The sequence below is a fragment of the Rhinolophus ferrumequinum genome, chromosome 4 (assembly GCF_004115265.2).
Source record: "Rhinolophus ferrumequinum isolate MPI-CBG mRhiFer1 chromosome 4, mRhiFer1_v1.p, whole genome shotgun sequence".
Classification (NCBI taxonomy): Eukaryota; Metazoa; Chordata; class Mammalia; order Chiroptera; family Rhinolophidae; genus Rhinolophus; species Rhinolophus ferrumequinum.
In genome coordinates this window covers 92,193,977-92,221,342 of record NC_046287.1, presented here as the reverse complement: position 1 = coordinate 92,221,342, position 27,366 = coordinate 92,193,977, and the positions used below count along the sequence as shown (strand labels likewise).

The following is a 27,366-nucleotide window of genomic DNA, read 5'->3' as shown; positions in this document are numbered from 1 at the left end:
ATTTACTGTTTGTTCTATGCAATTAACTTGTGATGTTTTAGCACAGGGGTGTCCAAACTTTTTTCAATGTTTTTCACCAAGGACCACATGCGGTAAAATACACAAACAGCCGGGCCACTCACTCGAGGTGAAGTACGTATTGCCTCACCTGGTTTATTTAAGTAGACTAAATATATTTTTGGAATTTGCTGCGGGCCAATAAAAAATGGATTGTGGGCCGCAGTTTGGACACCCCTGTTCTAGCAGATCATGACAAACACGCTGTGTGTTTGGAATAGCCATCTGTGTTGATGGTTTAGTGTTTTCTACAATTCCCCCTTATGTCCGCCTCCTCTGAGGCATTTTGGGAAGATCACGGCCACACTCCATCCAGTTCAGACTGAAGTCCCAACATTCTCTCATGAGTACCGAGTTGTAGGACATTTTGTTTCCTGGCAGGGGTTGTATGTGCCAGACATTAATCTCACCACTAGTCCCAGACTAGAAAGCATTCTGTAAATCCAAAGCTATCTGCTTCAGTAAGTGGTACTATAAAAATTTTATGTCTCACTTCCTTATCTCAATCCCCCTTCAAAAGAAGAACCAATACTTTTTAATGAAAAGATGTAAAAGCCTGTAAGCTACCCAAACACCTTTCCAGGTTCTGTAGTGATACCTTAGAACTGAGCCTCTGATCCAAGGTGGACATCTGTTGTCACGACTGGTATCTTCCTCAGTTTTATAGCCTCCACCTCAGTGACTTCCAATGCATGGCATCATTTTATTACATAATCACCACTCAGTTTTTGTCACTATGAATTCTATTCCTTAAATGCTCTTTTATCAATCAGTCCAAGCAAGCATGACACTCGTTGAGACCTGAGTAGATCAAACTGATACCTTTATCATTGTTAGCAAACAAGTAGTTTTCTTCCCCTCTTTTGTCATGCAATGGACTCTAGTGTTACTTCAGTCTTAGTTTTGAGCATCTCTCTGGCTTCTCCTATGACTAGCCCAACCCTAGGAAAAGTAATTGACATACTTGTGTTTGTGTAGTGCTGAGTAAAGGACATGGTGCATTGTAGATTATGGATGATTTGTTTCTTTACCCTTTGAGAACAGTAAAGGTCTAATAATCTTTTGGTTTCTCACAACGTAGTATAGTTCTCGGGTTATGCTAGATACTCAGGTCGTGTTTAATTATTCATTTATTGTATAATGATTCTTTATTATCATAATAGTTTAAAAATTCAAGAAACACTAAATTCATTCAATTTCCTTTAATGAGTATTTGTTATTAAAAAGGAGTATAAAGTCCCGTTCCCAAGTCCAAACTTATTAACTTAAACCTTGAGTTTTCTGAATTACCCAATTTGAAGTAATTCTCTTTATACCTGAAAAATGATTTTATTAAAATGTTTGAGATAAACATATGTATTGCAAGAAGCATATGACAAACATTTCAAGAGTACAAAATTAGTTGTAGAAATAACATAATTTACCGGTAGATCCACATTGCATTAGAAATGTGCAAAACAGTTTGATGTAAAAGTTTTGTTTGTTTTTTTAATACTGGTTACTCTTTTTTATAACTTAGCTTCCCATGGGGAGGTAACTGGTTGCACGCATTTTATCTATCCACTACAAAAAAATTCAAGGCTCAATCTTCTCAGTGGGATAACAGCTCACCACTCTGAGATTTGATTTGTAATGAATCCTGTGATAAGGATTGTCTTTGATGATCCCAAAGTTAGCCAGAACTTCTAATGAAAAGATGTAAAAGCCTGTAAGGTATTCTAGTTCCCTCAGTTCCCATCCCACAGGAGGCCAACTCCACAATTTCCCTCATGTTCCTCATCCAGGGGGAAAAAAAATGTATTCTGAATGTCCAATGATTGCTTATTTGCACTGACAGTTCATTTCCTGAAGTCAAAGTGGCTCTCATAATTTTCCTTTAAGATCAGGTTATCAATTTAGGGTGGTATAAACTTTGTTGTCTCGTCTGGATTTTTACTGAGAACGACCTTCTCTTGATCGTCTTCTAGATCCTGATTAGGAAGAAGGGAGAACATACAGATTGTAAATGTGACGCAACTTTAGAGTTTAAAAATATGATATTCTATGCATAACTATATCTATAAAAGACCATCATTTCTTATTGTAGTAAACTTTAGATTATGTCTTAGTAAGAAAATCCTTCATTTATGATGATGAAATCAAGGTTATCCTGTGTTTAAAGGTATGTGAAAATAATAATTAAAAGTGATGATCTCAGTTCTTCAGAAAATTTGAATGAATTTGAATGTTTAGAAGAAATCACTCATAAATCCCTCAATTAGAAATTACGTGTACAATTGATTATTTAATTTTAAATATCTATAGTGGATTGACTTAAAATCAGATATGCTCATAGTGTATTTACAAGCCATGCAAATTCTTTTGACTGTTACTATGTAATTACTTTAGAAATTCCAAACTTGTAATTTATTCTAAGTTCCACAAGGGGAATCTTTGATTTTTGAACGTGAGAATGTAGGGTAACTTAAGTGGAAGATTAGAAAATGCATGTAAGAATAGTAATGAAAAATATTGTAGTGCATGGATGATATATACATGATTATAATCGACAAATTATATGAAAATGTTATACATAGTTATATTAACAATTTTCTGTATGTGTACAGTGTTTATTTATGCCTCAAACATAAAGTTTATTATTTCAATTAATAACATTTAACAGAGTTCAGGTCCTCCTGAACCTATTTTTTCTCGGCTCTGATATTCAAGGATTTCTTTTCAGTTTAACTCTATTTGAGTCTTCCTCAAGCGTTCAATATATCTAGCAGCTTACATGAGCATAATTGTCTTTCCTTTAACATTCGTTATTCTTAGATTTTACTGATAGTGCAGAACATGAACAAGTTATTTTCTGATTTTTGTCATTAAAATACTTTGCCCCCACACTGGCTACCTTTTCTCCCTGACAGACAGAACAAAGTCCAGTAAAAGACATGAAAGCACTCTCCTTTTCTTTGTTTTTTTCTTAACATAAAATGATGTACTATAGTCAGTATATTTACCTTGAACTCTTTTGTTGGCTTGTATCTTCCTCACAGGTGTGTCTACAATTAAATATTTGTGGTTAGAAAAAAACTTTGAAATTATGGCTAACATCAGACAGGAGATGATAGTTAAGTGGAAAAGCATAAAGTTTTAAATAAACATCACTTAAAAGTATGGATTTTCTTCTGGAGTAGTGAATTTCACAAACATGAGACTTTTGCACTGGCAGCAAATCACACTTGTTATTTTCCATACAGCACGAGAATGTTTACTGTTACAAAACATATTATTTCATTATGGCATTTGGAACCCCGTATAATGTGCCACTTTTGCATGGAGTAAATAACTTACATGACTTTTTCATCATTTATGTAAAAAGCATGATTTTATGATGAAGCGATGTAAAGTTTAGCAGAAGTATCTTCCGACAGATATCCACTAATTCTTATTTGTGACGTGTCAGACTTCTCCCTCTATAAATTCTCTTTGTAAATTAATTCATGATTACTGTGTAGTACATGAAGACAACAAAATAGCACTGTCCTAATAACTCTAGAAATAGATTTGAAATGTAATGAATTCAGTAATAAGAGTTTTTTTCTATGGATCCCAAAGTTAGCCAGAATTTCTAATAAAAAGAATGTAAAACCTTGTCAGGTTATTGTTGTATAATAATAAGCAATTCAGGAAATGTGCAACAACATATCCCCAAATTTAATTCCAATTCAACACGACCCCTTCAAAAAAGATTAATTAGTTAAAAATGATAAAAGCTTTCATATTTAATAATTTCATGTGTCTATCACAATGCAGTTTTTGGTTGTGACAGTTGCAAAATATTTCTCAATTCCTTTGTTTTTATTTTAATTCATCAATAATACTCAGCTGGTAGGCCGAGAGTCACAGTTTCACTCTGTTGTTGGGCATTTGAGATCAAAGATGTTCTTATAGCAATTTCATTTTTCTGTTTACCTTTATTTTTTCTCCAAATTTTGACTTGTTGCTTTTTATATATCATCCATATTAAACAATTAAGTCAAAAATTTTTTCTATTATATATATTTTTTTAATTCTCTGAAATCTCACAAAATGTAAGGTATGAAATAGTCACCAACAGTAATTTTGGCTATACGACACCAAGTAAAAAGAAAACATTTACAAATTTTTTTTGAAGAATTTTCTGTCTGTCTATGTAACACATATCAAACATGTCCTTTTCTCTCCCAGACTATAAGATGAATAACCATATTAAAACACAGAACTGTGGAAAAACTTCATTAGATTGGATAATGTGGGAAAGTTTATATGAGATAGGAAAGTCTGAATTTTGGAATATGCTCCAATTTATATACTTTCTTTAACCTCAGATTTATTTGGTAACAAGTTATGGCTTATAAAATATTGTCAAGAAAAGATGGAAATAACCTTTAATTAGTGAATAAGACCACTGTTTATAATAGACTTATTAAATTCCAAATTACTGTTATTGTACAATTTAAAACAAGATCATAGAAGTATTCACAGCGTTACTTTTCAAAGCAAACACTTACACTTAGATTTTTTTTTCATACACTTGACAGCATCCAATCGATGAGCACCCAATTAACTAATTCATTAATTTATTACTATTTTACTGTGATAATATCAAAATATATGTTCATTGTGACAAACAAACATCTTTAGAAGAAAACGTGAATAACGTTCACAAAATCAGATTTCTTCCCACTGGCTCCCTGCTACCTCAAAATGAAGAGAGTTGTATCAGGTTATGTTTAGAGGAGCATGTTTTGTGAAACATGCAAAGTGCTTCAGCTCAATTATTTGCAACATTTTTGCATTTTTATGTGGCTATCATTTTGGAAATTTTAAATACTGTGTAAAATATGACTTTATTGATCAGATTAATGTTAATTGAACATAATTCTGATAATATCTAACATTACTGAGAATTTATATATGCTGAACATTATTTCAAGCACTTTTCACATATTAACTCACATGTAGATAACATTACTATCCCACTTTTCAGAAGAAGGAACCAAGGCAGGAAAGAATCAACTTACTTAAGTTAGTTTGAGTTGGAGCCCAGATTGGGAGTCAGATCTACAACCCGATCCCCTATTCACTACAGAAGCCATAAATCTTTACATGTTATATTGGCAGATTTGTCAAAACCGTCCAAAATGACTCTTTTTGGTTCCTTTCTCCATAGCCTAATATTCTCCCTTAATTACTTTAGCAGTTTCAGTAAATGCAGTTCTACCTAAGAATGAAAATCTTTATGCATTTTGTGAGAACATTTTTTAGTTAAGGGCTCTGAAGTGTTTCAGTGACAAATCACAATATTAGTACTGAAAGGACCAGTTCGCCATATTAAAAGTCATGACTTAAATGATTGAGGAATACACTCAGTTCATCATAGTTTACTGTATGTACCACAACATGAACAGTTCAGATAGAAAACTCCAAACTTAGAGATAGACCATAATCTTAGAGAAGACCATAGTTTGGATATAGATCAATGATCTATCTCAAAGAAAAAAGCCAGTGTCACATGACATAATCTTTATTCACACCAGCTTCTTTGTAAATCTGTGTCTCTTAGGATCTAGGCAAGAGCATACTTGTAACTCAGGGTTGACCTAATGACTTTACAGGGATGGAAGAAAGAAAACTAACATGTCCAATCAATGTCCAGACACTAGTAGCTATACTGAATATACTGCTACGAAGAAAAACCTTGGAAATGTTTTGGTGAAAATTTATGGTGTGCATTGTGGAAACTGATGCTTTATAGATATGCAGAGAAACCATATATTAGCAACTAAAGGAACCAACCTCTTCAATGAACAAAATCAGGAGTTAAGGGAACAGTCCACTAACTAAAAATAGAGTATCATATTCTTAACTTGTAGCAAGTATATCTTTTTTCTTGGCTGAAGCTATTCTTTAGTTCTAAGTTTATTGTTTATAATGGACTTTTTAACAGGGGCTTATTATAGGGAAGGAAACATACTTACCTGAAGTTTAAGCTTAAATAAATTAAAGCAATGTAAACAGGTACAGCTAGTAATCAATTCATTCTCTAAAAAGCACTGCCATTCTACAAAGCTGCTTGCTATGGCAAGGACTAAAAAAAAAAGAATTCAATTTACTCTTCATAAAGTCTTTGCTTCTTCCCTCAAATTCGTATGTTTACCTAGCAGATTGTTAAGCATTTAGAGGTAGATGAGCGAATTCTGTATTATATCTCACAGAAAACTTTTGTTCCATTATGCTTTGGGTGTGTCATATACTCCCTGCCTGAAAGGAAATCCTGTAATTTTCAGACACATATCTTTCTATTGGGGGAAAATTCAATCATGGGTTCAATTAAAATTATTTATTTTTACTATTGCTGAACAGTTTTAACACTATATACGAGATTTTATTTATATAAAACTAAGGACTAAAGAAACAATAATTGCTGAATACGTAAATGGTCCCAAGATAATTTACATCTTTTTGGACATAGTGATACAATTTTTAAAATTTTAAGAAGAAAAGCCATCTAGACCATACTTTGGACAAGTACCAAACTGCAGGTGTATTTCCCAATTCATAGCGTATTTCAAGGAGCATATTTGATTTTTGTATATAATTTAAATTACTTGTTTCTTTAAAACAATCTGTCATCTAAATGCTTTTGTTAATAAAATGGGCTAGAAATTCATTTATTCAAATGAAAATTATCCAAATTATATTTATAACATTTACTATTTCTTTGAATAATTACTGTTTTGAGTTTGCATAACATTTTGAATTCTTTTTTTTCCTCTTTTGCTTTTAAAAGTAGGTCCTTTTAATGCCATAGACAGAGAACATTCCATACTTTAAAGATTAAGATTAATTTCATATGCAAAATAATTTACATCTCCAGATATAGATTATTACTCAAACTGTTAGAAGAAACAGATACCCATTCCCAAGAATGTAGTTTTAGAAAAGAAAATTACTAAATGCACTTTTTTTTTTCTAGATCTATGCACTTAAAAAAATCCATAAACATGCCTTTATTATTGTTGTGGGGGCAGTGAATACATTTTTTTAAAATATGAAAAGTATGTTAATTTGGGCTTGTTTAAACAACTACCAATTTAAAAAGTTTTCCCCTTTCACATACTTAAAATGTCCTTACAATTATCTGTATCAAAGCAGAAAAAAATATTCATTGCTCCCCAAGCTTTATACCACAGAACTTTTTAAAGACTGCTTAAACTAGTAATCATTTCTTTATAAATATGAATTAAACTGCTATTGAACAAATCAATGTGTTAAGACAGTACATGATGCCATCTTAAAAAAAAAAAAATCCTGAATGCTCAGTCTTTAAAAAGTTGAACTCAGTCACCAGAACCTGTTAACGGGTTAGTTATTTCCCTTTTACTAACCTCCCTGAAGCAGTCTTTTAATATCTTCATCTTCAAATAAATGACCATCACCACCTTCAATGAATTTGGTGACCTTGGTGACCTCTGAGAGGATACATGTTTATAGCAGAAATAGGTTTATGTAACAAAAAGACAGGAGACTTGATGTGATATATAACGGCTTCTGCCCAACAATGAATTCCAGACCAACACTTGGTTCTTTCTCAGTTTTTGGTGCTGTCTTTTGATAAACCAATTTTCTTATAAAGCTGTTGAACAATATATAACAAATATATAACATAACAATCAATATGACTGTCATTTAAGTTTCATTGTATATCTTTGGACTTTTTCCTTATGTTGGTATGGAACTTAAACAAAGAAATTATATAGAATAGAAAACATATATGAGGCCTCAAAGATTATTTAGACTTTGATACAGGTAGCTTAAGTAAAGTCATGTTCTTATTGTTTTTTTTTTAGAATGCTGACCTTCTTGCAATAATTTCTTCAGAGTTTCTTCTGTTTCTCCACCACCAGTAGTAATCCTAGTATATTTTATTTCAGGACCTAAAATAAAGACAATTACAAAAAAAGTGTCTAATACGGGTAGGTAAACTTACTCTAGAAAGAGTCAGACAGTAAACGTTTCAGATTTTGTGAGCATTATGGCCTGTGTTGCCACCATTCAATGGTGTCATTATAGTGTGAAAACAACCATAAACTTTAAATAAATGAATGGACACTCTGTGTTCCAGTAAAACTTTATTTACATATGTAGGTAGCACAGGCTGTAACTGCTGACTGTTCATTTAAACAAATATTTATAGAATAGATGTATTCAGAATTTTAGGCTAATTTACTGGTAGGAGACTGATACAGAGGTTAACTAAAATTATTGATCGATAGATTTATACAAACTTGCATATATTTTGGTACATAGATGTGTAAACCTTAAGATTAATGGAAAATCAAAGGAGGGAAAGTGTTGATTCTAGGTTATAATAGTATATTATATAATATTTATGAATACATATAATAAAAGTACTTAGAGTTGTCTAAAATTTTCTAATTCAGAGAAAAACGTAGATTACATACAGGTAACCCCTGTATAACACGGCACCCTAGAAAACGGTTTCACTCTAACACGGTTTGAAAATTAGAGAAATCCCTGAACAACACGGAATGTAATAAAAGCTTTTAAGAGCAAAAGATATCTCATTTGAAATTTTTCATTCAAGCATGAATGTCGTATCAGATTTGACTGCAGAATTTTAAAATTTATTAGAATTTTAAATTCATTTTGTTTGCGGAGTATTAAGTTCAGAGGATGAATATATCTTATCAAAAAGAAAATGCTCTCGGTTAATGGTGCTTAGTAGTGATGACGAAGAAAATATTATTTTATACATATTAATATCTTATACTTTTGGTGAAAATTGTTTTAATGCAGATATTTCTCTTAATTATAAAAATTTAATAATATGGTTATTTTTTTTAATTTTTGGAACCTAACCCTCTTTTTTGTACTAGTTGTTTATTTTGTATAACACGGATTTGTATAACATGGCATTTTAAGGAAACTAACGACCGTATTATACGGGACATTGTATTTAGAATATTATATATGAAAAAAAGGTGATGAAATAACTTCAGTAACCACCATGAAAATAACTTACTCTGTTTCTCAAATGATTCTATAGAGATATTTTAGGTTAACTATAGCTTGCTCTCTATAATCCAAGTATAGTTCCGTGTATAGAATTAAAGATTACCTGTAATGATTCGTTCTTCCCTTGTCTCTTTTTCAGTTATTTCCATAGGCACCCCATCAATGATTTTGGTGTATTTTTTAATAATTGGCTCTGAAAGTAGGGGAAGAAGAATGCATTTGATTTTTCACCTGATGGTGTCTAAACCGTCATAAACCAGACATTTGATTAAATATATTTTTCAAAACAATGCCATTTGGAATGAAATCATAATCATTTTAGGGACATGTCTTAAATAAATTCAGATCAATAGAGATCAAAAAGGTACTAGTTATGTCCTGAATCTTAGGTGAGGTTAAGAGGCAGATGGCAGGCTAACTCTCCGTGTCATGTTTGTTTCCTGACTGTGGAATGAGTATTTAGTGAGAATCCAGGGAGTTAATTCTACATCATTAGAATGAGAACCCTGTGAGAAGTCCTAACAATGGCTTACTAATCTTAAACAATGGCCATTTTTTTGCTTCTAAGTCCAATATATTCTTTTGTATTAACATTATTGTTACTATATTTCATAGTCATCACTGCATATGCAGAAGTAATGACAGTTTTGTTGAACAGAATGACTTAATGGGTAAGTTAATTCCTACTAGATCCAGTGAACGTTAAGCTATATTTTACCTTTACAGGTCCATAACTAAGAAAAGTAGTCCCACAATTTATATAAAACAAAATTCCAGAGAAAACATCCCATGTTCAGTATATTTAAACCAACAGTATTTTAAAATAATTAAAGTAATGCCAACTAGGCACCAGGAAACACATTAACACACCTCCATGGATCACTTCAGTTACTGTTTCACCTTCTGTTATCAGCCTGAATTCAGGTTCACCTTCAATTTTCACCTTTGTTATTGTGGGTCCTGAGACATTGTTTTAGGAGACAAATTATCATGTTAAAGCAGTCCTTTAAATGTACCGGAAGAGGAAATTTATTTCAACTTTCGGTGTTACTGGAACATCAGGGTGGGTTCAGGCTTCATGAAATCCATTTAAAACATTTCCCAGTTTTTTCAAATTTGGCAGTATTTATGAGAACAAATGCCTCAGTCTATTGGTGTGCTGCTAAAATTACTTTCATCTGAAACTAGCATTTAAACTGATATATAAGTCCATCTACTCATTCATAATGATAAAGTATGATCACACAAAATAGGTGTAACTATACTTTGTGAATCATATAATATGTAAAATTTGAGTTGCTCTAATGATAACTGGTATAAATCTTACTTACCATACTGAGATTGTCTATTACTCCTTCATTATTAAAATTTTATTTTAATTTAATCACTCAGTATCTTACACTTTTTATCTAATGGGCATAAGATTGAACATAAAAAAATCCCAACTTTATGCCTACCTGTAAGATACTGAATTTCAGGTTTTATGAGAAAATGGATTTGAGTACTTACCTTGTATATGCAAATGATGCAAAATTTTACTAATTAATAGTTAAACAGTCCTTCAAATGCAAAGTTATACAAGTGTTGCATTTGACTTGCAAAATGATTTTATTTCCAGCGAAAATCATTTTGAATGTTAGAAAGCTGATTATTACATTAGTTAATCAAGACTGTTTCATAGAGAAGAAAAATGAAGTTCAGTACATTTAACTCATACTGTAACACCCTTCAACAGTCGAATGTAACTGTATTTGCTATCTTTGAGAGGGTTTATTTGCTTGTCAGTGTACACCATTACCCAGAATGAAATAGTCTAGAACAATTTAAAATAATGAAATTAAAAGTATAGTTCTTTCAAACAAGGAACACTTCAGACCATGATATTTGATCTATGGGGATAAGACATATTAAATATCAAAGCATAAGGCTAGGTTTTTAAGATGTAGTAATTTCAGAAGGAAAGCACACTTAAGGAGTTTAAAAACAGGAAATGAGTAAATAAATTATCCAAATCAACATTGATTTAAAAGAATCAAAATTGACATTTCAAAAATATCCTCTCCATAGTTAAACTCTATGAAGGTAGGATTTTTATAATTTTTTTCATATTTATTCATAGCATCTAGGAGAGTAATCAGCACAGTTCTCAGTAAGTATGTGTTGAATTGAGTTTCAGTTGCTTTTATTCTAAAATTTTACTAAATATCTTTTTTAAATAAGAAACATCTCAAAATTGTGTCTTGGAGTCTAATTCACTTAGTGAGAATTCAAGAGTCATCAATGAATCTGCAAAAGTTCTAACAGTGAGAAAAAAATGCCAGTAGCAGTCTTAGAGCTCAGCAATTGTAAATGGCTGCCAAGGTATTTGTTTCCTTCATTATGTTATACAGAAACAGAACTTCTGAATTTTTGGATTGAAGAGTTGTTAATGCTTAGGTGACATGACTCTATTTTTCATTCTTGTTCTCTTTATAGGAAGAATCCAAATAGAGTTGATGCTCCACTGTGTTCTTAATTGAATATTAATACAATAGAATCCCACTGACAAAGACTGGGAAAATAAATGGATTGAATGAAGAAGCTTGAAATAAAAGATAGGATTCTCTGAATATAAGCACAGCAGCATATGTGAATGATTTCAATATAGAAGCTGTACACTAGTGATGATATAAAATTTTAGGGAATCTAATTTTTTAAAACTGTACATGAATTTTAAAATGAAATGTCTTTCAAAGGATCAAGAAACATTTTCTCAACAAAAATGTCGGTGATTTAATTTCTTCTTAAGACACCTAATTCTCTTCATCAATATATAAAAGGAATCAAATGATCATAGTATAATATTTTTAAGAAAAGAAGCACAGATTTCAAAGAATACCTTAATTTTAGGTCTCAAAATGTAGATAACTAATTAGGTAGGGAATAAACTTTTACATATGTTTTGCCAATGTCCAAGTTTTAAGTCATGACTAGTTTTTAAAGGCTTAGACAAAAGTATTCAAGAATTTTCCATTTCAATTCAGAGAATGGGAAGAAATACCAAAATCGAAGATAATTAAAATAATAGTTTTCTTGAGTTTCAAATGAGATATATATATATTTTTTGGAAGCCTGTTTCTATCCTTTTTACATAGTCTTTTCTCTGTGGCAAGTTGCCACATTGAGATGTTTAGGCATGGAAATAAAAACTTCTGTTTGGTGGTTACTAGAGGGTAAGGGCAAAGGGTAGTAGAAGCGGGTAAAGAGAGTCAAATATACGGTGCTGGAAGGAGAACTGACTCTGGCTGGTGAACACACAATGCAATATATAGATGATATATTACAGAATTGTACACTTCAAAAATATAATTTTACTAACCAATGTCATCCCAATAAATGTAATTAAAAAGAAAAACTTAAGCAATGTAGAAAGGCTTAAAATTAAAACAATTGTCTCCCCCCTCAACAAAAAACAAAAGATATTTAGATATGGAAATAAAACTTCTTAAGGTCTGACCCTTAGCAGTAATTAAAATTCATGACATAAACGTGGCATCAACAATGTTGAAGTTGGCTAACATAGACAGTAGGTAACTGAGGAAAGTGAGTGTTTATTTAATGTTATAGTCTGAACATCAGGAGAGATGTTTAACATACATATTATATATTATGTAATATATAATATATAATATATATGTTCTCATATATATAAATTCAGGGCTAGAATTAAGGATTCTGAGGTTTGACTCACTGCACCCGCAGCTAGTACTTATTCCCTCTTCTGTTTCTGGTGATCTAATTTCAAAATATATCATGTGTGGTTGTAATTTTCAAAGCTTTCATCAATGTGCAGCTTCTGTGCTTTCTTTCTTAAGTTGTTGAATGAAAAATGCCTGCATTTTTTGGAAGAGCTTCTTGTAACAGTACAAAAGAAATCCACATGGGAAGATTGGAAATAAAGTGACAAAAAGAGTATACTCTCTGAAGGAGTCTAACTGCAATAAAAAAAGCTCAGGATTTACTTGCTTAGCAAGTATCTGGGTACTAGTGCTAATGCAATGGCCAATTAGGTTCATTTGAAACTAATGTTCTGTCTCAGTACAGAACAAGCAAATGTACTGAAAGTATTAGGAATGCACCATCCGCTCTGCTAAACGATTTGCATTCCGCATTCTGCAATAACATGAGCATGCCCCTGGTATAGAAATATTTAGCATGTTAGTTTCAAAAAGAATGTAGATACATTCATAGAAATCAGTCTATTATATGGATCTTTTTTCACAATAAAAGGAACCATATACAACATTGATATTTTTACCTTCAGTTTTGATAATAGGCTGAAGACTGCCTTCAATCACTTTAATTTTTGGTTCCACAACTTTGGTTATAATTTTAGTTGCTGAAAGTATAGAAAGTGGAACATAAATGATGTTTGCATATAAAACATCCTTAAGAAAATTGTTCTTTTTCTTTTTCTTTTTTTTTTTGTCTTTGGTGGGTACTGAGATATTTGATATGGTAAGATGATGGGGCAGTCAGATACAGGAATTATTCGTGGTACATTATCTAGTATTTCTTCTCATGTCCAGATGGTGAACTCTGACGTCCAGTGACTTGGATTTGTCCCAGTGAAATATACACTCACTAAGTGAGGAATTCTATCTAGAAATCTATAATTTTGAACTGCACCACTAAAGCTCTTTACCTTCTTTTGTACTTCTCGAAAATATTGGCTGCATAGCAACAGAAGACAAATAAACATGATTAATTTCATGCAATTCATAATATCTTAAATTGCATTGATGAATTCTTTTTCAATTAAAAGAAAAAAAAACTAAAGGAAAAAGACTCAAAATCGTTTTCATGCATTTTATAACAGTAATGTGAAAAGAAAATATGAAAAATAGATCACTATACTTAACAGTAAAAATAAATTTCAGCCAGCCAGATATGAGCTCTATGCAACAAGCACAATATGATCAATATTTAAGTTACAGGCTAAAATGTCTTTAATTTTCAGTATTATCATCTTCATCATTTTTTAAAAAAAATTTAAAGGTTTGTTTCTTGAATGTATGTCATCCACCCAACAAAGATAATAATGTGCAAAATTTACTTAAGGTAACAGCCAACAATTTGGTTGGCTTTTGGTTGTACAGAATAACTGGAGAGGAGCCTCTGGAGCCATACAACCAGAGCTACTGGCTTTTTGTCATTTCTAATTAGAAGCCTGAAAAGATGGCTCCATTAGGAAACAGGCTGCACTAAAGCTAAACCTTACAATCGTAACAGATTGTGTTGACACTTTAGAGGTGAGATGTTAGCATAGTTTCGGATACTGTCACATTTTACCTCAGGTTTCTGCAATGTTTAGCTGGGTTCTGGACCTTAATTGTGACTATGTTTTGGTAATATCAGATTTTATATCTTGATATCTCAAATTAAGAAGCTCTAAAATATATCAGATCTCTGTATTCAAGACCACCTGTGTATTGATTCCACAGGTGGTTTTACTATAGAGGAACCTTTCTATGAAGGTCATGAAGGTCAAATTCACAGGTCAAATCTTCTGCTACTATCAGAATGGTTAATTACTTTTATCTTAAATCTTTACTTCATGTTAAGGTACTTGAAGTTTAGGATGTTTCGTTGGTTGTCAGTTTTGTTTCAATCTTGCTTTTCTTAGGACTTAAATAGTTTTGACAGGTCACAGACTGAGAGTAAAATGCTGATTTTACTCCTCTCCACCTCAAATGTGATATATTTCACATACTAAAGAGCATTTTCCCCAAAAACAATTTAAAATGTATAGTATTTGGGGAACAAGAATAAAATGTAGCAAGGAAATTTTATAGACAAGTGAAGAAAGGAACATAAAAATGAAATCTTTGGTTTAATTGGTCTCTACCTCTATTTGAAGTATGCCTAAATAACAGCATACCCATCTGGAGAGGAGTTAAATAAACATCGACACCAGAATGTAAACATCAGAGCTATTTCAAGAGCTCTGAGTTGGTAGGTGAGTTTCATTAGACTTGCATCACTTCATAAATAGTAACTTATTTTCTGTGAGTGAGGATTCCATTTCAATAGAGGAAAATAAAAGAATTATAATATGTTGGCTCATTTTAAGCAACATATTGCATTGACATACATGGAAAGTGGTGGACCTATTATGGATAAAGTAGGAAAAATAAAGAAATGTAGTGCAGATATACATCTTTAGTGGAGAAAGATGACATAACATTTCTGATGAATAGAGCCCATAATTTGTTATAAAATATATCTTTAACAATATTGTATACTTCCATACTGAAATTTATACGATGTTGAATCATAACTATTCCAACTATATCTTTAAAACACTGCTGGGCTGGCCTGATACTGGATTTGCATATGTTATTATTACACAATTGAAATCAGGAAGAGCAGCAGACATTTTGTTTTGCTCCTTACATTATTTTTACTCCTTTTCCATATCTAGTATAAATCTTAAGAAAATTTTTCTTAATTAAATTACAGGATGTTCATGTTGTAAAAGAGAATAATTTTCTAGCCAGGATAAATGTTGGAATTGATGTAATGCTTTAGCTACTGATACATTTTGAGTGTTTAATCATAGAGTCAAAACAAAATGAAACAAATTTCTGCTTTGAAAGCTACAAGAAAGAAAGAAAAAAGACAAATGAAGAAAAGTCACATTGACAAAGAAATACCACGAGTTATGTTTATGAGAATAAAATACCCTTTACCATTGTTAAGTAGTAGAGGTTTAATTTTGATAATCTGGTAGTCAGGGATAAAAGGATCTTAGGATCTAGAAACTTTAGGTTTATTACCTAGCAATTTTTTTATTCTTTTATACAATTTTTTGGATGGAGAGAGCTTCTTAACCTCCAACTCAGACACATTAGGATTCTTTGGCACACTGTCTCCCTACCTGCCCTTAGATGGCTGAGGGCTTGAGAGTGGAATGAGTGACAAACCCTTCAGCAATGTTATTTATGTGTCCACACATCTGAATTTGCAGATTGCTCTGGAATGCCTTTTAGTTATCTCTTGCTTTTTATGATTGTATGCCTTTTTTTCTGCTTCTTTGTCATGATAGCTATTATATTTTACTGTTATTCTTACATGTCTTATCACTCCTGTTTTTTGGATGAGTAAGGAACTGGTTCATTGGAGTTGGAGGTTACGGCGAGGTCTGAGAGGCCTCATCCAGACCTAAAGCCCTAGTTCAAGTGGGATGAAATTTGCCATTGTTTGGAATTCTAAATACCAGATTATCAATAGTCTCTGTTTGTAAATACAAAAAATACTATTATTATTTTAATGTTGTCACTTATATGTGACAAATATACATTATGTACTTACTATAGACAGTCATGGGGATTTCTTTGAAGGTGCTGCCACGAACAAACTGAAAATAAACGTTTATACTGAGTAACATGAAATTTAGTAGTTATATTAACAAAATCATGGCACTACTTTAATTTTTACTAAAATAAATAAAGTGAAGCTATTATTACACTTAGAAATGAAGTCTTCATATGTGTCATCTTTCAATTTCCTACTATGGTCAGATGGCATAAAAATTATTGGAATCATTACTCAGTTACAAAAATTATAGAATAGTAAATCAAAAGTTAAATAGATTTATAAAATAATATTTCATATACTTTCTGACACTTTGATCTTATACAGATAAAGAAGCAAAATATTTCTTTGTCTTTAACTACTGTGATTAGTGACAACTTTTTATAAGTAAATATTATATCTTTTCTTTATATTCAGTAGCAAAGACACTTGATGATAGAAAAATTATGTACATTTTTTAATGTACATATCTTCACTGCCCAACTGCACTGTAAATTTTTTGAATAAATGATCCTATCTGATTTAACTTCATTTTTCCATAACATGTAATACACTGCTTGGCACCATGTAGATTTGAATAGGTGTTTGTTGAATAAAACCATAAAGAAATGATGTCACTTCTTTATAGGTGGGCTAGTGGTGCATGATCAACAGAGACCAATCCAAGGCTAGTGTACATCTACTCACTAATGTATCCATTTCTAGTCTCTTATGTTCAACACATTAGAAATAAATCCAATAACATTCTTTACCTTAATTTGGATGTATTTGATCAGTTTATTAAGTATTTCCAGCAGCTGATCATTTCCAATAGGTGTGTCTATGAAGAGGAATAGTAAATGAATATTGGCAAGAATATGTGAAATAAAAATCTAGGTTTTTATTGAAAAAAATCTAGTCCATTAATAAATTCAATAATTACCAACCTGCTGGATAGAGGAGTTTATCTACAACATGAATGACACCATTTGTTGTCATGATATCAGATTCTTTTGATTTCAATTCATTCACCAGAAGTGTGTCATTTACCTATCAAAATAAGGGATAATGTCAATGAAAATTTAATGAAAAATGAATATTAAGATAATTAAAGGTGGATGAACATTATCATAAACTCATTCTAGAAAACTTACTCCTTTCAAATAGATTTTGCTTCCTTGTGTGGTCTTTAGAATGTTAGTAACACCAGGTTCAAACCCCTTTCCAATGAAGACTCCTGGTGTCAGGTGATAAAGGATGATGTTTTGCAGGGCATTTTTGTCCCCTATTGGGAAAAAATATATCTATTTAATAACATGTCATTATTTTTTTTCACATTTTGATACTATGAAGACTAAAGAGAAAAACATTTCTTTGTCTTTATTTTTTCCACACTGTAATTTCTCATAATGTCATTGTTTTCTTAAATTGATATCAATGCTATGTCAAAATATACAGTCACTGCAATCAGCTCAATCAAAATATTACCCAACTTACTGGCAGAAAAAAAAATATTTTTGAAATTGTGACTGTTTCCTTCTTTTTCACCTAATTGTTTGGCCAACATAAGTGAACATCTAGCCCAACAACATGACAGTATGAAATTAATTAAGAACATTAATGAGTGACCCTCCACATACCCCAAGTGAAATTAAAGAAAACTAAGGCTAGACAAGAATATGAAAGACGAGACATTTTGGAGGCTGATGTCTCTCGGCAGGGACACTTGAGGAAGAAATGAGATCCTGAAATCAAGGGGCAAATATCTGGTATTCACTTCTACTTACGAATCAGAACTTCCTTTTCTTCATTAGTCATTCCCTTAAAGGCATCATTAGTTGGAACAAATAAAGTCCAATCCCCAGGTTGTGTCAGGAGCTCTTTCAAGTCTGCAGCTTCTAGAAGGCTGAGGAAGATGCTAAGCAGGAAGAACATAATGTTTATTGTGTTAGATTTAGATTTAGGTATGGTATCGTCACCCACAATGCATGGAATAGAATAGAATCCATGTAGTGCATAAAGCAACCTAATAAATTTTCTATGTTTTGTTTTTATCCTATAAAACTTAACAAGGTCATACTTTATAACAAATAAGAAGCATTTTAAAAAATTTAATATTTCACAAGATAGTCTTTTCTGGTATGTATTATCTTTAAAAAAATTAATTATAGAAAATGTGCAAGGAATAGTTCAGTTTATGAGGTTGTTTTTTTCACTCACCAAATTATATGTATTATGGTACACCAGGAAGCAACATTGTGTTAAGGACATATTCCAATTCTGAAAACACTTCATAGACTTCTCATTCTAAATTCTATTCTTAGCAATACTGAATACTAAATACATTTTGGAATACTAACTGTGAAACAAAAATATGCCAATAGCTCTCATTCTTTTGTGGAGGTAGAACTAATAAGCTCACCTAAAGCGTTTATCTTGTTTTAATTTTTCATGGAGGGATTTCTCTGCTGGTTTGATGATCTCTCGGAATATGTGAATGGCACCATTTCTTCCTTGCTTGCTTCCTCTCACCATGCATGAATTTTCAATGCAGACAGCCTAGCAAAGAAAAGAAAGATACAGCTGTCCATTTCCTTACTTGAAATTTCCTGTGTGGAAATAGTTGCATAATTACATTTCTGGATTGACTCTTTTAAGAGGTCACCTGAACTCTCTGGCCAGAGGAAATAGCTTCTCTTCTCTGGTTTTAAGATATTGTACAACCTGACATCACACTTTTTATTCAACCAGGTTTTTTACTAGTCAAGCTACCCTGCGTGTCAGGCAGGTAGTTTTTTCAGTAAATAGCAAAAGTTCCATAGAATTCTACTTCTACATTTTCTATCATTCCTCTCCACGTTCTAACCATTTTCTAACTTTCTTAGGAAACTTTAACCTTTTAACTCTTTAGGACCCTCTTTAACCATTAAGTATCATGACCAGTGCCTCTTGTGGTCTTCAGAAATATTTACTGTATTTTCTTGACTGTAGGATCAATTAGAAGTGAAATTATTGATTTTATTACAGTATTTTTGAACATAGGTATATATATAATTTAGAGTGGACCCATATTCTGCACCTTTAAAATATGTGTCTTGGAATTATGAAACTGATGAGCAGCTGATGGGTGTCACATTCAGTTCTAAGCAATACTTAACTTCCTGTGAAATATTTTAGCTACAGCCACACGTGTTGCCCAGTCATAAAGTGAACAGCACCACTAGTCGCATTGTAATTTTGATAAGCAATATTTTCTAGAAATTTTTCTTTAGATAATTACATTAGAATCATTTTATAGAGTTCAGAATTTTTACGTGTCTAGAAAAGTTTACCTTGAAAGTCATTCAAAAGAGATTCAGTAGCTGAATCGTGATCTTACAGTAAAAGATCATCCTACATATTTGATTCTATATAAAAATTACCTAATTATCTTGTAAACAGTAAAGGATGCTATACATCGACATACAGATGGCCAACAGACATATGAAAAGATGCTCAACATCACTAATCATTAGAGAAATGCAAATCAAAACCACAATGAGATATCACCTCACTCCAGTCAACTAATAACATGTATTGGTGAGGATGTGGAGAAAAGAGAACCCTTGTGCACTCTTAATGGGACTGCAAATTACTGCAGCCACTATGGAAAACAGTATGAAATATCCTCAAAAAATTAAAAACAGAACTACCATATCACCTAGAAGTACCACTTCTGGGTATTTACCTGAAGAAATCCAAAACACTAATTTGTAAAGATATATGCATCCTAGTTCATTGCAGCATTATTTACAATATCCAGGATATGAAAGCAACTTAGGTGCCCATCAATAGGTGAATGGATGAATAAGATGTGGTATATACATACAATGTAATAATACTCAGCAATAAAAAGAATGAAATCTTGCCATTGTTGACAACCTGGATGGACCTAGAGGGTATTATGCTAAATGAAATAAGTCAGACAAAGACAAATACCATATAGTTTTTATATGTGGAATATAAAACAAAAACAGACACTTAGAAACGTAGATCAAACTGATAGTTTCCAGAGGGGGGATGAGTACAAAAAGGGTTGGGGAATATAGTCAATAATATTGTGGTATGTTTGCAAGGTGACAGGTGATTACTAGACTTAGTGCAGCAATCACACTGCAAGGTATATAAATGTTGAAACACTATATTGTACACCTGAAACAAATTTGCATATCAACTATACTTACATTTAAAAAAAGCTTATTTTAGAGGAGTTTGAGTAACTTCGTTAATTGAAATAATTAATGCTTTAGAACATAAAATTATTTATAATGAAACAAATGCAAATCTTCTGAATTATTAATACATAGCACTTTTTGTGTAATTTTCTTAGTCATTTCACACATTACTCAGTTTCTGGTCTTCCTATGCATATTTATTATTAAAATCGCATGATAAAATTCTGAGGAACATTTGTTGTAACACCATTCTTTGATAAGGGCATGTCATTTGACATTTAAGCCAATGTGAATATTTTAATTATTCTGGTTCACTTACTGTACGATACACGAAGACTCTGAGCTGTTTGCCTCCAATGGTCTCAAGTTTTTGTCCGTTGTAAAGCTCATTAAGGCCAACTTTTACTTTCAATATGTGATTCTGCAGAATTAATTTAAGAAGGCGCTGATCCATGCTCAGAGTATCTTCTATAAATACAGTTTAAAAGAAAAAAAGATGATTTTATTTAGAAAGCATTAAAGTTTCTCCTGGTAAGAGAAAATTATGAAAATGGATAATTCCTAATACTATTGATATTGTGGAGTCTACACTCATATAATATAGGACTCAACTAAATGCTCAAGGCAATGAATTCCATGTACCAGCAGAAGCTCTATGAACTCTTCTATCAAGTGACTATAACATGACTCCAAGCAGTCCAAACAGTGAGTTTCATTTCTGTGAGGGCTACATAGTTTTATGTGGTCATTGGCAAAAGTTCAACTGTAATGCTGGTCAAGATATTTTCTGAGAATTAGATACCCATTAGTCACATGAAAGACTACTGATGAATCATTTGTTAATTTATCTTTATAACTGAACAGAAAACCAAAGCACACAACCTGTTAAAGATGGGTTAATGACAACACATATGGACATTGTTATTACAAAGAGGAAAAATGGCATTTCTAGGAATTTGAATTTTTATTAATAATCTCTACGTCACAATTTGGTATTTGGAAAAATGTAAAAAAAAAAATGATGCTTATTTGTTTTTTTAATTACTGAATTGGGCCTAACAATTTAAATAGGTCTCTGTGAATCACATTTCTGGTAAAAGTGGCAGATTGCATTAATGTAAACACTGCCGGTGAATAGTAGTTACTAGGAAAAATACTAATAATAGTTCACATCATTTATGGAAGTGAATAATAGTCTCTTGTTTTTATTTGTTTATAAATTAACATATTAAATAAGATGTGTTAAATAAGAAAATCAAATTTATTTTTCTTAATATCAATTCTGTGTGCTGGAAATATGGTTATATTCAGAGAATAATTGAATACCTCTCATCAAAAACTTTCACTCCCTATAGTCTATTATCTATTATTATGAAATGTTTTGAAAAGCATTTTAAAAGTGACTACATAGTACTACATACACACACTATATGTGTCGCCAATGCAGAAACTAATAAATACCTTGTAAAATATCTATTACTTCTTATTGCAAACAATTATGGTGAAAAAAGGTATGCATGTAGAGGGAGTGTGGAGAACAGGAATGACAGTGTCCAGTACATACCAGAAAATGCGTTATTCACAGGGGCCAGCAAAGTGTACTCTCCATCTGGCCTCAGAGTGGATGCCAAACCTAATTGGGCCACGAGGTCTGTGAAAGTGGTTTGCTGATTTCCAGCCAGCTCAATAACTTGTTTGGCTGTAAAATAAACCATCACCATTCCCCAAATGTCATCATTGTTATTATCATCATCATGAAATTAGTAAATCAATTCTTGGCTGTTTTCTATAAGCTATTTGCTGCACTGACAATGTGATGAGACATTCTGCCTTGCCCGAGTAAGAATTTCAACTTCCCTTTTTTGGGTTTGATAACCACAAAATGTTTCAGAAGGAAAATATCTTTGTCTTCTTACTTTTCATTTTCTTTGATTCTCTATTGCTCATCTCTTGACTCTACTTTTGTGAGAGCCATAGCTCTTTCGTTTATTTAAAGCTGACCCTTTGGTTCTATCATGCCTTGTGTTTTCCAGAAAACTTTGGCACTGTGAGAACCTTTATAAATATTAAGTGTTAGAAACACTAGAAAACCAAGGTTCCTTGCATGGAATGCCCAGGACTACGCAGGCTACCTAGTTAGCAGTCATCACATACTATTCCTTATACTACATACTCATTTTTCATGGACTTACTCCTGAGGCATCATAATTCATAAACAATAGTAAGTAAAAGAATATGAAACTGTTGCTCACCAGAATCAGGAATTAGGACCTGATCAATCAAATGGATGACACCATTATTTGTCACAATATCTTTTTTGTTCACCATTTTGATTCCATTTACTGTTATGCTATCACCATCACATCCTATCTCAATTGTGTTTCCTTCCAAAGTCTCAAAGACTGCTCCTCCCATAATAGCCTCAGAACACTGGAGAGTGTTTAAAATGTGGAACTTCATGAGAGCTGGAAAACAAAATAAAAAGAACATGCATTTAGATCAAGAGAAAGAGCATTTGACACTTAAGATGTGTTTCACTATGGAACTAAGTATTCCCAATAAATACAATGCATATGTAAGACCTAAGGATTGACTGAAGGTTTTTAAATACTGTTTAAGTTATAGAATGTTTTTTTTTTCATCAACTATATAATCAAAAAAGCTTAGCGTGGTAGGAAGTAGAAGAGAAGATCAATTTCATGAAATGATTTGTGTAGTACTAAATAATGTTAGAGATCAAGTTCCCGCTGTCAAAAGGAAGTAATTTCTGATGTGAAAGCAAAAAAACTGTTTCACTCAGAAGGCCTGTAAAGTTATTCGTGCAGTGCTACCTGTTCCAAAACACCCAAGCAGTATCTTGCAATAGTCACTCTTAATAGAATAGCTGTACATAATTTGTAAAGAGTTCAATAGAGGCCGAAGTAAGACAAATAATTCCCAACATTTAGAAAGTAGACAAACTATACCCAACTATAGGCAACAACATCTAGAAAGTAGCAAAACTATAGATGATTTCTTGAAGGAATCTATGCGTGAACTATATTTTATTGATATCTACTTCCTCAAAATTTCTCAAATTGGTTAAATGTATTTTGGCATAGCCAGAGTAAGTGAAATGTACTAGTCACAATTAAAATCTATTTGAAAAATTCTGTGTATCAGTAAGTAATGGTCCAAGAGATCTATGAAATTTTCTTAACTCAATTATATCTTTTAGCATAAATTTAGAATTAAGAGCATAATATGTATACAATATTAAAATTTGATCTTATATTTCTTTTCGACACTTGCTAATCCTTTTTAATGTTGCTACTTATTTACTTGAAAGCAATACAAAAATGTGGTCTTTAGGATATTCTTATTATTTTAATTACTTTAATTAATTATTAAGTTAATTAATTACTCTGCATGCTCTTTCAAGGACTTTGATTTTTAAGATTTTTATCGTCCACCTCAAAAAATGTTTTATTTGTCTTTACTTATCAAAGCTGATAACATTGGCATGATAATCTCTTTTTCATTTCTTTTTCTTCTTGGAATTCTGGGAGGCTTCTCATAGAGGAAGACATTTTTGTACCTTCAGAAGCCACTTTATCTCCCATGATCCTTTCTAGGACACCTCGTGGAAGTTTCTCAAAAGCCTCATTGGTGGGAGCAAAGAGTGTGAAGTGACCATCTCTTCCAAGGGCTTCCAATATATCAGATGTGATGGCAGCTGCCTGAAACATAAACATGCTTTTCAGAAGCTTGTGCTTAGCAAATTCAAAAGAAAATTACAACACACTTAGCTTAGGCTGACATGAAGAAGCTCATTCTACAGAAAACCATGATCTTTAAGACATTATTTTTTGGCACACCAACTATGTCCTTTCCAACTTTCCTCAAACTATGTTTGTAAGAATGAAAATGTTGCCAGCCATACATATAATAACTGAAATGGACACATTCTAAATGCACTAGATATATTACAGTCTCATAAATTACCACTCTGTATTTATATCATCCACATAAGTAGTATTATTTCATACTAGGAGATGATTTCTTCTGTGTAATATGAAAATCTTTTCAGTTCAAGAAATATATTTGTTATATTTCTTCCAGATTTAACAGCATTTTAAAAATTATTTTTAGATTCTGACAGAGAAAAGGAAGAAATTTCAATGATTCCAGACAATCTATTGTTACTTCTTGGTATTTACCCTAAAAGATGAGAGATCATCTTCTGCTTCGATGAAGTCTTGAATTGAGGTACCAATTTGTGTAAGAACACGGTCAATGACGTGTACAACACCATTTGTCGCAATCTGGTTCCCATGGATGATTCGAGCACAATTAACAGTGACAACCTATAATTATTTGGAAAAATCAAAGTACAGAAATCAGGACTATCCATTGACCACTGAGACAGCAAGCCTTTTCCCTATTTTTTATTTATACTAGTAAAAGTAACAGTGAAGGAACTGACATTCTGATATAAACACTGAGAATGAAGAGTTACATATTGCTATGTCTAAAAAAAAAAAATAAGGGAAAACAGAGCTAGTAAAGAACCCAAGTTCAGTTACACTGAACATATCATGAAATATAAGGCTAAAGTGTTTTTTGATTTGAATTATTGCTTTTATTCTTATCTTTCTTGTATAGATATAGTAATCAAATATTTCCAATGTAGATCAATGAATTATATAAAGAAGTCTAAATAGTCCTAAAATAAATTCTGAGAGGAAAAAACAGATAATTATTGCATAAATATAACAAGTCCTATTATAGTAATTTCGTAAATATTGCCTTATCGGTGGGCCTTTTAGTCCCTGGAAATTTGACTATTGAAAGATCCCTATGAACTTTTAAGTTTCGCACAAAGACTCTTATCTAAATACACAAGAACCTAAATAAGTATAGTAGCCAGAGGGTGAATAAAATAATACTTATTCTCTGATTATTCTTTGACAAATTCTCTGATAAATTCTTATTTATTATTTTTTTCAAACACATCAACTAATAAAATGTGCTTTTTTAGAACATTGAAGTCTACTATCAATGAACTGTCAATTTAATTTCTTCCTCACAATCACTCTTTGGTAAAAATCAGTCTCTGAATCAGAAATTTACATGCCCTAAATGTGGGGGAAAGTCTTGATATTGCACTTATATTCATTAATTTTTGTTATTGCTGTGAACCGTATACAGAAAAATTACTCATAAATGTACTGCTTAGTAATGAAACTTACCCCATTAGGATAATGGTTAATGAAAAGCCCCAAATTGTTGTACATCGAAGGAACGATCATGCCATTTTTTAAGTCCTTGGTTAACATTCTCTTATTAACCATGTGGCTATGCAAAGCATTCAATAATTCGACATTTACATTGCTCTCCAAACCTCTACGGATATCCTAGAATAAATCATAATGATACAAGTGTATTTTATTGCAGTTCATTATTAATGTTCTTATAATTATCCTATTTCTCTTCTAAGTATTTTCTGATTGCATTGTCCAGCTGGGCAAACCAATTGACATAAATGACTTAATATTATATTATTTTAATTGATTAAGGAATTCTGTAAATTCTGGTACTCAGTTAAAGGTTCTGAAGGCTTGGGCATTTTTGGAGTCAAAGTGAATTTTTTAAATGAATAATTGACAAAGAGATAATCTTGATATAAAGATTTAAGGTAAAATGAAAATTATCAGATATTTAAATTCGTTTGAGTTGTAAACAAAACAAAAAACACTATATCTGTACACATTTGAATTTAAACAAGGATTTTATGTTTACTCAAAAACGAATTTAAGAATTCAACCATTCTGCACCCTTTTATTTATCCAATACCATGTATTCTATCATACTGTACATGGTTCTATGGGAAATACAATAGTAAGTAAGGTGAAGTTTCTGCCTTTAAGATCCTTATCATGTAACAGCATATAAAAATAAACAGAGTAAGATAAAGGGCAGAAGGAGGAAAAAATGTTTTCAGAGGTCAAATGAAGAAAGCCAGCTATTCAAGGTATGGAGATAGGCCTTCCAGGGTAGATAGGATAAGAATGGCGTAATGATCATTCTAAGTCCAATCGCTGACACAGGATGAATACTGGGAGGGCAGAAATTGTCCAGTGTAGTTACTATATACTTCTATGTTTCTCAGGTAATATTAAGAAAGAAATTTAGAAAAGTATGTGGGACAATAACATGTAAGACTTTAATACTCGAGTAAAGCATAAATTAAACTGGCAATGGGAAGCCACTGAAAATTTTGTGGCATTGGAACATAATAATTAGACTGGACTTTGAGAATGTTGATATGGTGGTAATGCGTAGTAGAAACGAGGGTATTAAGAGGATGAAACATGGGATATGGGTGACTAACAGTAGCAGGTTGTAAGCATTGGAGAGAGCAGTGGTGAGGATGACTCACAGTTTTCAAGTCTGAACACCGAGATTACCACTGCCAATTATGGAAACATAGGCAGCTGAAAGGCAATTGTTTGTTTATGGGGATAAAAGAGCGTCATATATTTTAGATATTTTTTTGTTGAAAAATACAGATGGCGTATCCAAGGAGAAATATTAAGATAGATGTTAGAAATAAATAGTCTCCTGGATTTCCAAAGGCACCAAGTACAAGAAACACAGATTTCATGGTTACCTGCACTGCAGTGATAGCTGAAGCTGTCAGAAGTGCATAAAA

The 27,366-nt window shown here is 31.9% G+C and overlaps 1 protein-coding gene across 8 annotated transcripts in view; it reads right to left on the bottom strand.

The window, feature by feature from the left end:
• Positions 1-1,240: 1,240 nt before the first annotated feature.
• The window catches only part of POSTN (periostin), a 34,872-nt gene continuing 8,746 nt past the window's right edge, over positions 1,241-27,366 (bottom strand). Inside the window, exons 5-23 of one of the 8 annotated variants that reach the window (XM_033104890.1) lie at positions 25,904-26,068; positions 24,872-25,018; positions 24,250-24,391; positions 22,925-23,137; positions 22,237-22,371; positions 20,992-21,140; positions 18,881-19,017; positions 18,246-18,376; positions 17,613-17,743; positions 17,406-17,508; positions 17,232-17,299; positions 16,477-16,522; positions 13,421-13,501; positions 9,994-10,083; positions 9,227-9,316; positions 7,944-8,021; positions 7,473-7,556; positions 3,060-3,101; positions 1,245-2,027 (exon numbers count right to left, since the gene is read on the bottom strand). In XM_033104890.1, coding sequence (XP_032960781.1) covers positions 1,990-2,027; positions 3,060-3,101; positions 7,473-7,556; positions 7,944-8,021; positions 9,227-9,316; positions 9,994-10,083; positions 13,421-13,501; positions 16,477-16,522; positions 17,232-17,299; positions 17,406-17,508; positions 17,613-17,743; positions 18,246-18,376; positions 18,881-19,017; positions 20,992-21,140; positions 22,237-22,371; positions 22,925-23,137; positions 24,250-24,391; positions 24,872-25,018; positions 25,904-26,068 — 2,070 coding nt within the window. In that variant the 3' untranslated portion in view covers positions 1,245-1,989. Of the gene's footprint in view, positions 2,028-3,059; positions 3,102-7,472; positions 7,557-7,943; positions 8,022-9,226; positions 9,317-9,993; positions 10,084-13,420; positions 13,502-16,476; positions 16,523-17,231; positions 17,300-17,405; positions 17,509-17,612; positions 17,744-18,245; positions 18,377-18,880; positions 19,018-20,991; positions 21,141-22,236; positions 22,372-22,924; positions 23,138-24,249; positions 24,392-24,871; positions 25,019-25,903; positions 26,069-27,366 lie in introns of all 8 variants that reach the window. The other 7 variants (XM_033104892.1, XM_033104891.1, XM_033104893.1 and 4 more) reach the window with 7 other exon arrangements.